Genomic DNA, 13,215 nt, shown 5'->3' on the forward strand with positions numbered 1-13,215 from the left:
TGTATCCCAATTTCAGCAAAAATCCATGTTTCAAATCAAATTTTATAAAAATCAGCTGATCAGATGTGCCCCTCTCCCAGAGCAGAAGTGTCTCTAGGAGGTGATCAATTCACCAGGGTTTTCGGGTTCACTCCCTGCTGCTCCCCTCAGTAAGGCAAGGCAGTGCCAGGCAGCGAAGGTTCCCATGAGAGAACGTTCCTGGGCAAGAATCATTTTTCCTCCAATTTAATTACTTAAAGCACTTAGCAGCACAGTGTGAAAAGATTAAGCTTAAATTATAAACAGTCTCTGCTGATACTGCTTGTTCTTTACTCAATTTAAATTTTTCCTTACCAATGGTTTCTTTTACGGCTATTTCCAGTTCCTGTTCCTTTTGTGCCAGCTGGGTGTGGAACTCCCTCATCAGCTGTTTTAATGTGGAATTGTGCTTCAACTCAAGGTCCTCCTGCTCCAGCCTGAATAACGGAGACACGAAGTTAACTACTGTCGTACAGAAGCAAGAGTTAACTGGTTTTCAAAGCAGTGTACACAGGACTGGGGGGAGGGGGGTACAACTGCGTGTGTGTGAGTGTGCATGTGTGTCTAGGCACAGTAAACTTTGAAAGGATAAGTAAACTATGATTACCCTTAGGGACTGGTCCTGGGGATTTGAAATTTTTTCTTTTCCACTTACAATTCCTTGGATATATACCTAACACCATGATCTTATATAAGAGTTCCCCGCCCCCTGACAAATGGACACAGAGAAACACTCCCTCTGCCTGAAACTGTTTTTATTTCTCCTCAGTATTTAATTTACTAGATTTATGTTTAATACTTCAGGTAGGTGAAACTCAACTGTATTAGGCACCCGAAAAAGGGACTTAATTAAGGAAGACTGCCTTATAAATATTGATGCTAAAAAAAAACTTACTTGATTTTCTCTTCCATTTCTTGTTCATGTTCTTTCCTTGTTATATCCAATTCTTGCTGATGCTCCTTCCGCAACATTCGGATATCTTTCTGCAGTTTCACAATCTCCTTGCCCAGCTTCTGCTTCTCCTGCTCTGCCGCTGCTAATTTAGACTCCAGGTCGTGGTGCTCAGCCTCCATGTTACCAAGCAATTTGGGTTGGACCACATGTGATTTGGACTTTTCTTCAGCATTTTCTTCCAAAATTTCTGTGGGTTTACTTTTTCCATTCCTCTGTTGTTGCAAAGCCTGTAATTTTTCATATTTTGAGGTCAACGCTTCCATTTCAACTCTATGTTCTTCCTTCTCCCTAACTAAGCAGGAATCCAGCTCTTTTATCTTTTGCTCCAAAATCTGACAGGCTAGTTCCTTCTCCTGGAGGGTTTTCTGGACATCATCAACTACATTTTCCAAGTTTTGCTTTGCCCCTATGTTATTTTTACCTCTTTCTTCTTCCATGTGCTGGGATACGCTCAAGGAATATTTGTTTTTTAATTCAAGTTCTTCTTGAAGATGATTAATCATAACTTGATCCTCGTGTTGCTTTGCTTCAGCATGTTCTAGCTTTATTAAGAGCTCCTGGTATCTGCACTGCATTTCAGAATGAGAAGACACTGTCTCTTCTTTGTCCTGCTCTAGTCTCTGTAATAGCGTTTCCTTTTCTATTAAATTTCTTTGTAAAACACTGATTTTTTCCTCACATTCCTTCTGCCTACAGCCCTGGGAATCTGCTTCTTCTCGCTCATTACATGCTGCCACATTTTTTGCTGATCTGGGTACAACTGATGTTTCTGATTGTGGTGAGCTTTCCATTGACTTAAGTTTTTCTTCCAAGATGTGAATTTCTCTCTCTCTTTCCTGCAATTTTGTACTTAGCTCACTCAAATGGCTTTCTGTATCTTTCTTATACTGCTGTTCTTTCTCTTCCATTTGAGATAACAGCTGCTTCTTGATGGCAGCAATTTTTTGTTCAGCTTTCTTCTTCAGTTCCCCTAATTTTGCAGCACTCTCTAACTCAAGTCTATCCTCCAATGCCTTTAACGCCTCTTCTTTGCTTTTCACCGTTGAATTTACACGTTCCAATTCTTCCTTCTTAGTTTCAAGTTCGGATTTCATGCAAGCCACTTGTTTTTCAAGTTTTAAGACCTTTTCTTCAGTCTCTTTAACTCTGTTGTCCTTTTCTTCTCCTAACTCTTGAATGTGCTGCAGTTTCTGAACCATTTCATTCTGTTCAACATCCTTTTGTTGATTATAATTTTTAAGAACTTCATTTAAGGACACAATTTCATTAGTTTTCTGAGTAACATGCTCCTCTAATTCCAAAATTCTTGCTGTTTGAATTTTTAACTCAGTCTTTAAATTGCACTCCTTCTTCTCCATTTTGCTCTTCTTATCTTCCATTTCACCCTTTAAACATTCAAATCTTTTATTTTGCTGATCAAGGTCTTCCTTCAATAAAGTTATCTGCTCCTCCTTTTCACTGGCGTCCTTTGCTTTTAACTCAAGCTGAGCCTGCAATTCTTTAATAGTATTTTGATACTGTGTGAATTTTGCCTGGGCTTTCTTCTTCCATTCTGAGAATTTGTTAGATGAGTGATCTACCTGATCGAGGGCAGAAATTTTCTCTTTACTCAGAGTTTCAACTTTCAAAGATAAATCCTGCACCTGATCCAGCAGTTTACGTTGTTCCTCCTCGTGTCGCTGACTCAGGGATGAAATGACTGCATCTTTTTCAGTTAGGCTGATGCTATTCTGAAGTTGAGCATTCAAATCAGCTAGCTGTTTACTAAGACTACTGATCTCAGATTTTTTTTCTTTAAGCTCTTCTTTCATCAACGTGACAGCATTGATGTTTCTGATAACTCTTTCTTCAACTGTGTGATGCAAGACTCCTTTTCAGAGGCAGCCTGTTGCTGATTGCCCCCCTCCTTCTGTAAGGCCTCTTTGTCCGTTACAAGGCCTTCGATGTCTGCCTTCATGCTCTTAATTTGATTTTCTTTTTCCTCTAACTGGTGGGTAGCCTGTTGAAAAGAACTCCTTAGTGTATTCTGCTCTTCGGTTAGCTGTCTAAGTTGTGCTTCTAATTCAGAAACTTTGCAAGTTTTAATTTGTAGTGCCTCCTTAACTTCAGTTGTCTGGTGTTGACAGTGGGAAATTCTAGAGAGAATGGCATTAATTTTACTATCACTAAGGTTGATTAGTTCATTTGTTTTAGCTTGTAATAAGGCTTCAGTTTTCTTAGCATAAGTATTCAGCTCAACTGCTAGTTCCTCAGACAGTTTTTTGAATTCCAAGCTTTTATCTTCTAGGCTTTTCTTACTTCTTTCATGTGAAGATTTTACACCCTGAAATTCTTCATCTGCGGCTTTCAACTTGTCAGTCAACTCAGAAACCATGAGCTTATCTTTTTCTGACAGCGTCTTCAGTTCAACTACATGCTCCTGAAGAAAAGCATTTTCCTTCAGAGAATGCTTCAGGTCAGCTTCCAGCTTTTCAAGTTGCGCTTTCAGTTCAGCTTCACTTTGTGAGAGAGAATTCATTTGAGCAGACTTCTGGGTGACTTGTTCCTGCAACTCCTTTAGTACTGTATCCTGTTTAACCTGTTCCTCCTTTAAACGTGCTATCACCTTGTTCATCTCTTCCTTTTCACATCCAAACGTGAGGACTTTCTGCTTCAGTTCCACCACCTCTTGTTCTTTTTCCCGGAGTTGGATTTCGTGTTTTTCCTGAAGTTCCTCAGCTTGCTGATTAAGTTTCTGTTCCCAGTCTGATATCACATCCTCAAGTTCTCGCCTATGCACCTCAGTAAGACTTTCCATTTGCTCCTTTTGGCTGGTTTCCAGTCTTGACAATGCCTCACTGACTTCAGCTGAGTTAGCCTGTGCCAGTTCCAGAATCTTGGCATTGAGCTCTTTTTCTTTCTGACTAAGCTCTAGAACAGTATTTTCAAGCTCTTTTTTAAGCTTGGCCTCCTGATCCAACATTTTCTTCTTTAATGTTTCTTGCATCTCCTTTGCTTTCTGTTTAATTTTTTCCATTTTCTTCTCTTGATTTTGAAATTTGGTTTCATATTCCTCATGTAACACACTAATACTGTCCTCCTTAGCTGATAATTTCTGTTGGAGTGCTTCAATTTCTTTGCTCTGTTCTTCTCTCATTTGTAAAATTAAATTCTCCTTTTCCATCAACATTTGCTTTGTCTGTTCCTGCTCTATGTTATTATCTTTAAGTTGGGACTCATAGAGTTGGGTTAAAGATTTTACTTTTTCCTCCATTTCACTGTTCTGTTTTTCAAGTTGCTGCCTTAAGTCCTGTACCTGGATTTTGTGAGTGTCTAACTCGGTACAAACATCTTTCTTCTGTGTTTCAACGTCAGCTATCTGTTTGGTAAGACAAACTCTTTCTGCTTCCAAATCCAATAACTTCTGCTGCAACTGGGCCAACTGGTCCTCAAATGCCTTTGCCTGCTCACGTGTGGTACTCTGGTGTGACTGAAAAAGATCCAACTTGGCAGATGCCTGCTGGAGCTCCCCTTCTGACCTTTTAATATCTGCCTCTAAATTTTCCACATGAGCCTGATGTTCTTTCAAATGCTTATCCTTTTCCTGCAAAAGAAGCCTAAGTTGATTAATTTCATCTTTCAATGCCTTCTCAGTTCTCTGGATAGATATCTCTTGTTCTTTAATAATACTGTCAACTTGCTGCTGGTGATGATTTTTCTGCTCATCCAGCTTGGCTTCTAACTCCTCCTTCACTTTATTTGCTTGGTTCTTTAGGACACCAAGTTCCTCTTCTAGCTTGTTGCGGGCATTCAATACTTCCGACAGTTCAGAAGACAATGATTCCAGTTCTGTTTGCTTCACATCAAGCTTTTCTAATGTCCTTTCATTCATCTCTTCTATATGGGCTTGGAAGAGACTCTCTTTGTCTTTCAACAATGTTTCTTTTTCTTGTTCATACTTTTCTCTAAGTTTTTCCATTTCGGTCTGATGCTGTTGCTTTAAGACTTGGAGTTTTTCAGTCCAAAGGTTATCCTGCTGATGCTGAAGCATTTCCAATTCTGTCTTGTGTTTTTCAACCATGACTGTAATTTCTTTATTGTGCTTATTTTTTTCAGCTTCCAAATGAATAGCCAAATCTTCTGAGTGAATTTTGCTTTCTTGTAAGCTTTTTTCCAAAGAACTTTCTAATTCAAGAATTCTCTGTTAATAAAAACAGATGTATTTTTATTAAGTACAGACATATTAGCAATGATACATGTGACATGATGTCTACACCTATTTAAAGATTAAAATTTAGATAAACAACTACATATCACACAAAAAAACTAGAAATAACAAAAAAAATTCTGTGCTCAACTCTTAAAGGAGTTACATAACAGAGAAAATATTCTATTTTTAACATAACTCATACTTTCAGATTCTTTCTACTTACATGGGTAACTATTCAACTACCTATATCTTAAGAATATTTTGTATGAATAGTCAATAAGAAGTAAATCATAAAAGTAAATAGTAGTAACTGTTGGTAGAAAGATAGGTGTTTTTCTGTGTGTTTTTTAAGGTCTATAATAGTATCCTATTAATTTAATTTTGGAAGATAAATAATGTAAGTGATTTCTTGACCCCAAAAATTATTATTCAAAAAATAATTTACAAAAACAAACAAACAGAAGGAACTTATACAAATCTGGCCAAAGATTACTATTATCCCATGAAAATATCAATGTTGACTCTGGAGGAAAAAGGCTAAGTCACAGCTACAGAATGTCAGAGCAGATCTTAAGGAATTACCAAATCCAATCTCTTTGTTAAACAGGTGAGAAAATTAATTTACAAAGCTAGTATTGGAAGATCTAGGACTGAATACCTAGTCCCCTCCACCATGCCATCTTATGTAAATGATGGAAATGGGAAAATAAAGCAGTATGGAACTATAGGTAAGAAGCATGACTGTTTCACTGTCTAAATCAAAACAAAAAGACTAAATAAATGACATCAGTCAGTTTATTCAAAATAGGGTGTACATTTCATATACTTCTGAGGAAAGGGCCAGAGGCCTTAAAAATGTACACACTGAGACATATATACTGATGTTTTTTATAGGACTATGTTTAATATGGGAAAATTGGGAAAAACTTAAACATACCTAAACTGTGATACAGAGAATAAACTATGTCCAGGGCATGACATGAGATGAAGAGGGATAGGCAGGAAGGTACCAGGGCAAGGGCTGCCCACAAAGTGAGGCCACTTGCTAAAGGTCAGGGTCGGTAAGCGATGCAGCGGAGAGGCCACAGAGCCCAGGTGCTAAGAATCAGAGTGAGTGGCTGACAGACACACGGCCAGCTGGAGGCAGAGTCAGGAGCACCCAGCAACAAACGCCAGACCACTCTCAGGAATAGCTGTTACTATCAAAAATGAAGTGCACAGGTACGTAAATCTAACCCAGTAGCACAAAAGCTTCTCTACAACTGGAGAGAAAACATAGTTTTCATATTCAAACAATCTCACAGCTCTGGAGCCTGAATGCCACATGAACTTACAGTTCTGTAAGTCTCTGCTTCTTGCTGAGCGTCCCGAAGTTTATTTTCACTCTCTGTGAGGATTGCTTTTTTCTGCAACTCTAACTCTTCCAGGGCCAGAGATTCTTGCTGTTCTTTTTCTTGGGAGATCTTCAAATATTCTGATTGACATTTTTCCTGTGCCAACAACAATACCACCTTAGACCCACATACATCTTCAGCATTCCCAAAGCACTTGCACAGAAATCACACATTCCACTGATCGGCAAGCCAGTCCTGTAAGGCAGGCACACTACCGTCACCTCTCTCTTCCCGCGCCGGAGTCCAAAGAAGCAAGGCGCTGTGGCTTTTACAGTGTGGTCTGGCCACTATTTGCCACAATTACTATTGATATGAAAACTCCTGTTCCAGTGACCCCACTACATCTGCTATTTTTCCACTACGTAAGACGTTTCAGAAAACACTGCTGAAAGCGAAGGGTCACACAACTGCTGCTACCTCTTCTCTGCACTCCAGAGTTTTCTTTTTAAACTCCAGGTGGGGAAACTAGATTATAAGCTTTTATAATTTGTGAGAAACACCTCATTGTAATAGGGAGCCCCACATGGAAAACCAGTCAGAATCAGAGGATTACACATGAACACACGGATTAGATCCATAAAATACTACAAAATCCAACAATTTCAAAAGCCTACATAACTCCCTCCAGACAATCTGGGCTCTTCCACCATCCCATCAATCCTGAGAAACTGCTTCTCTGTTGCCCTTATTATATATCATTCACCATTTGAAATGAGAAGCTCTAGAGAGCACCTATAACACTCACCGGCTTTGGACTCTTAATTAAGTATGCCTATCCATACCTGATGCTGAGGGCTGTGCTACCAGCAACACTATTTTCAGTTCACCACACCCTGGGGAGGCATATCGCTTTAAGAAAATGTTGTACCATACTATAAATAGATTGATAAGAAAATATTCATTTCTAATCAATTTTAAACATACCATACTGTTTAATGTAAACTATATTTTAAATGCAAGTCTGTGTGCCCATAAAAGTAAAAGAGGAAGTTTTAATAGTCTGTTGAATTTTGACTCAACTAGAAGCTGACTTCTTTAAGAAACCAGGTGGAACAGGGAATGGACGAGGACAGCGGCACATGTGCACACTGTGTGCTCTTCAAGTGTCTGTGACCTGCTCTCTCTATTCACAGTATGCCTTAATATATCAGTGCCTAGAGCACAGTTCAAGGCTCAGTGTCCCCAAAAGCCAACTACACTGGCATGAAAATACACAGTTCTTATGACATGAGTTTTTAGCATCATTCCTTTTAGCTTCATTTTTGTGCCGCTGTGTTGCTTCATTTCTATGCCACTATTTTCCCTCTTTTCCCCAGCCCTCCAACCCCCTCCCTTCTGGCAGCTATCAGTCTGAGCTGTGTCTATGAGTCTGATTCTATTTTGTTTATTTGTTTTGCTCTTAAGATTCCACATATAAGTGAACCCACATGGTATTGTATTTGCCTGACTTATTTTACTCAGCATAATACCCTCTAGGTCCATCCATGCTGTTGCAAATGTTAAGACTTCATTCTTTTTATGGCCTAGTAATATTCCACTGTATACATGGTACCACCACTTTTAATCCATTTGTCTACGGATGGGCACTTGGGCTGCTTCCATACCTTGGCTATTGTAAATGACACTGAAATAAACATAGGGGTGCATATATTCTTTCAAATTAGTGTTTTAGGTTTCTTTAGATATATATACCCAAAAGTGAAATTGCTGAGTCATAAGGGAGCACCATATTTAGTTTTTTTAAGATATACCATACTGTTTTTTATAGTGTCTATGCCCCTATTTTAATTTTATGCTGTCCTGTTATAATTTAAGTATTCTTATAAACGAAATACTTTCTGGACCAACAAAGAATATAAATATGTACCCCTAAATATGTACATTTCACGACCACAGACTAAACCCCTAACTTCAGCCAACAGGACTATCAATCCACGTGCCTGTTTGCCCCACAGAGATCAGAGAGAGGGCTCTGACTCAGTTCAAGAATAACTGCTGCTGGGAATTTTCAGAGGCCTAAATCCAAACGACAGTGGGGAAAAAAGGATATATATGTAAAATAAAGGAGATTAAAATTATAAATACTGTTTCTCATTCCTTTGCACTGAAAGCATTTTTAAAATTATGTGTATCATCTTACGCACAGTAACTTCATATAAAAACAAACCAAATTTTTGGCATTAACACTTTTCTTATGATAACTTACATAAAAGGCTTTCACAATTTTAAAAAAATGTTTTTTGTTTTAAACTTTCAAATTATACTACTCTAAAAATCTTTGTGCTCCCAGTTAATGATTTGGTTAGTTCAGTCAGTTGTTTTTTATTTTACTTTATTTTTTAAACATCATATGAACTGAAAATTACTAGTGAAATTATTCTACTTAAAATGAAAAGTAGTTGGTCATTTTCATTATTTCTTCTTTAAAATGCATTTCAGACAAAAATGTCTAAGTCTTGAGCTCTGCTACATTCAGTCTGGTGAGATTTTAGACTTCTTCCTGCATTATGCAGTCACTAGTTCATTCACGGCTTCAATGAACCTATCTTCTCCTTTCCTTCTCCCTAGTCACAGCCCACTGCCCGGGTGAGAAAGGTGATTTACAAACTGGTCAACGAAATCTTGTTAGATCAGTGAATGTAATTTTCACACAATACTAAGTTAATGAACTCTGACAGCCTCTTTTCTGCCTACATCCTATCCCTTCTTAACTCAAAGGTCAAGGCTGCCAGTGGTCCGACCTCAAGGTGGGAGCCAGGGGAGTGGAGGTAACAACTTTATAACACTGAAAGTTTACCTACAGCAAAAACAAAATAAATACTTACAACAGCGACTTTCATTTGCTCCTGAAACTCCCTTTCTTGGGTCTGAAACTTCTTGGTCAGCTCTTGCTCTTTGCTGGCCAATTTTTCTTCATGAAGCTTCTGTAGTTTAGCAATTTGTTCTGAGGATTTCTGAAAATCAGCCAGATAGTTAAAGTGAAACACCCAGAATAAAATATGTAGCACTACAACCAAATAATATTTTGTTATGGTTTAATTAACAAGCTATAGCTTTTTAGGAGGAAAAATCAGGACATATTTCCCACATAAATCAGGAGTCCCCGAAGTCCTGATGGTTAAAAGAGAAACTGGTCCTGCTCCTCGTTTGAGGCAGGGAGACCTGCTGCGGCAGCAGTCAGTCCCGTGGGGCTGAAGCCCTTTCTGCATCTCGCAGGGATTCCTCACCAGTCAGGACTGGGAAGCACCGTAGGGAAATAAAGATGCTCTTAGAGAGGACACTCCACTTTGGGGTCAAGCTGCCCAGGCTGCACCAATCTAATTATGCCTGGCCTTCTATGCATGTACTATTTATTTACAGAATTACTGACTTTGGTCTACCTCTGACAGGAAGGCTTAATTTTATAAAAATGTCAAGTCTCCCTAAATAAATCTAAAAATTTAATATACCGTATTTTCAGACCATAAGACGCACCTAGGTTTTAAGGGAAAATAGGAAAAAAATTTTTGAAGCAAAAAATGTGGTAAAATCGTTAATAACATAAATAACATAACATTTCACCAATGTAAATGTAAACAGAACTCAACAGCAGCATTAACAACCATTATTCCTCCCAAATTGGGGGGGGTGTCTTATAGTTGAAAATACAGTAATCAAGTAGAGCTACCAACAGACTGGGAGTCGGGGGGCAGTTCACTAGACAAAATAAACATGCAAGAACAGCCAATACTCTTCTAAAAAATAAGATTATCACATAGTAGAGCATATTATAAAACTTAGAGTAATTGTAACAGTGTAATACCAGCACATGGCCAGGAAAAGCAGTGGAATAGCACAGAGAACCCAGAAAAAAACCATATGCAGCATTATACTAATTCACTATGTAATAAAGATAGCATGTCATGTCAGAGGGAAAACATGGATTATTTTTTAAATGATTTGGAAACTACTTGGTAGTCATCTGGAAAAAATTAGAGTTGGCTCCCCCCTCACTCCTTACACTAAATAAATTCCAGTTGGAGCAAAGATTTAACCATAGAAAATAAAAGCATATAAGTGCCAGAAGAAAACACAGAATTTTAAAAAATGATTTCAAGTGAGAATGTATTTTTAAAGAACAAAATTCTAAAGAGCATTTTAAAAAAAGAAAAATTTCTGCACAGAAACAAACAAATAGCATAAAAAAGTCAACGAGTAACAAACAAGAGAAAATTATTTGGACAAAAAGCATCTTGTATCTGAAGAGGTAATTCCTACCATAAGTAAAGAGTTTCCACAAATCAGTAAGAAAAAGATCAAGAGCCCAACAGGAAAATGAGTCAAGAATTTGACCAGGTAACTCAAAAAGAAAAACAAAATATTTTTTAAACATATAAAAATGTTTATCATACTGGCAATATATATATGAACATTAATACTACAATGATGTCATTTTTCTAACTGATGAGCTTGGAAAGATTAAAAAAAAAGTTAGGCAACACCGTGTCTGTGAAGCAGGGAACACATTCTAACGCGCTGCTGCGAGAATATAAACTGTCCTCCACAGGGTTTGTAGCAACTCTGCAATAATTAAAAATACACACAAATCTTTGCCTGAATGATATTCCAATTCTAGGAATCTCTGAGCACATATGATAAGGATATTCCTCATTTGCAGTAATGAAAAATGACATAAATATCCATTGGTAGAAGAGTGATTAAATTATCAGGCATTTATACAATGACATCCTGAACAGTCTTTAAAACAAACGGCATCATTATAATTACCGATGATAAGGAACAATCTCCAAGACACATTATTAAGTGGAAGAGGAAAATACAGAACAGTATCTATAACATGCTATCTTTTGTATTAAAATTTAAAAAGAGGATTTTAAGACATAAAAGAGAAATCACATGCAGAGACCATCTCTGGGAAGTATATCCAAAGAGATATACTTCCTATCAAATTGGAAGTATATTCAAAGAGATATATCCCCTATCAAATTGCTTTTTTTCCTATACCCTGAATATCGTGAAATGATTATGGTCTAAAATACAAAGTAACTTTTCTTCATGGTCAAAGATTGTCAAAAAATAAGACAAGTTTTAAAACTACTGTAACTCATTTCAGTTGAAGATTAGTCTTACTTTCTTTACATCGACGACCTCCTGTTTCACCCGACTTAATTCCTGCTGGAGACTGACGCGCTCCTCCTCACTCGTTTTCTCCATGGCTTTTATTTGTTCATCCATCTCTGCCTTCATTTTCCTCCGTGATTCTTCTGCTTTCTGGGCTGTACTCAAGGCCTTTTCAAGTTCCTCAAAAGCTATAATGAAAGCAGCAGAAAACAAGTATCTCAAGAAATACTATCATTGAGCTAAAGTGTTTTACATTCAATTTACGGAAACTAAGAGCAGCAGTAGCAAGACAGGTTAAAAAACTTGTCAGTGTTTTAAGCCGAGAGATATTTCTGAGTGGTTCTACGAAGCCGCAAGAAATGTTCAGTCACTGAAACCAATTTGTCACTGAGTTCTGGATTAAGATCTTACAGTTGCTTATATGAACTTAAGCACAGAAGTTTGAAACAAATATATCAGTAATGGTTCCCTATTCTACCCACAAGTGACCTTATGGATAGCAAACTCAAAGAAACAAAAACATGTACCTACTTCTGAACTATATAATTATAATTGATTTCTTGTTTGCTATGCAGTTCTTATCTATTATCAAGAATCATCTGCCCTGGTTGGTGTGGCTCAGTGGATTGAACGCCAGCCTGCAAACTGGAAGGTCACTGGTTCGATTCCTGGCCAAGGCACATGCCTGGGTTGCGGGCCAGGTCACCCACTGGGGGCCTATGAGAGGTAACCAATCAATGTTTCTCTTGTACATCAATGTTTCTTTTCCTCTTTTTCCTTCCCTTCCTCTCTCTCTAAAAAATAAATAATAAAAAAAAAGAATTAGGTACTATTATACATTGCCTGAAACATTTTTAAGAATGGAAAAATTACTCTTTGACTAATCTTATTTTTATTTTTTTACTGATTGATTTGGGGAGGGGCAAGAGAGAGAGAAAGAAACACACTTTGTTATTTATGCATTCATTGGTTGATTCTTGCCTGTGCCCTGACCAGAGATAGAACCCGCAATCTTGGAGTATCAGTACAATGCTCTAACCAACTAAGCTACCCCGCCAGGACTTGACTAATCTTATTTTTAGAAAGCTGTTAACCACATAATAAAAGAACAGAGCTTTTTAATTTTTTTAACATGCACTGGCCGAATCACATAATTAAATAATGTATTTTAAAATGAAACCTACTTCCTGTATAAGTTTCAACCAGGGTCATTAACTACAAACTTTACCTCATTCAACAGTATATAGAAAAGTTTTGGTAGCAGGGAGTTCTTAGGTGAAATAAGAATTCAGGGACTGCAAAAAATAAACATCTAGCCTAGAGTATTATTATCGTTACGGAGGCCAAACAGCTCACCCAGCAACAAACAAAATCAGATGGGTTGGGGGAAACATCTGGGTAACCCGGAATCCAAAATATGTGCACATGTATGTTTGTTTATGTGTGTCCATATGCACTGATATATTTGTATGTGTGCACTCTATATGTGTGTCTGCATCCATACACTCTCGCTCCACTGTCATATGATACCCCGTGAA

At 37.7% G+C, this 13,215-nt stretch overlaps 1 protein-coding gene across 1 annotated transcript in view; it reads right to left on the reverse strand.

Annotated features, from left to right (window-relative positions):
- The window catches only part of GOLGA4 (golgin A4), a 91,286-nt gene that overhangs the window by 26,941 nt on the left and 51,130 nt on the right, over positions 1 to 13,215 (reverse strand). The window contains 6 exon segments of the mRNA XM_036030514.1: positions 334 to 455; positions 914 to 2,807; positions 2,810 to 5,153; positions 6,497 to 6,652; positions 9,382 to 9,510; positions 11,687 to 11,865. Coding sequence (XP_035886407.1) covers positions 334 to 455; positions 914 to 2,807; positions 2,810 to 5,153; positions 6,497 to 6,652; positions 9,382 to 9,510; positions 11,687 to 11,865 — 4,824 coding nt within the window.

This window comes from Phyllostomus discolor, chromosome 7 (assembly GCF_004126475.2).
Source record: "Phyllostomus discolor isolate MPI-MPIP mPhyDis1 chromosome 7, mPhyDis1.pri.v3, whole genome shotgun sequence".
NCBI classification, from domain to species: Eukaryota; Metazoa; Chordata; class Mammalia; order Chiroptera; family Phyllostomidae; genus Phyllostomus; species Phyllostomus discolor.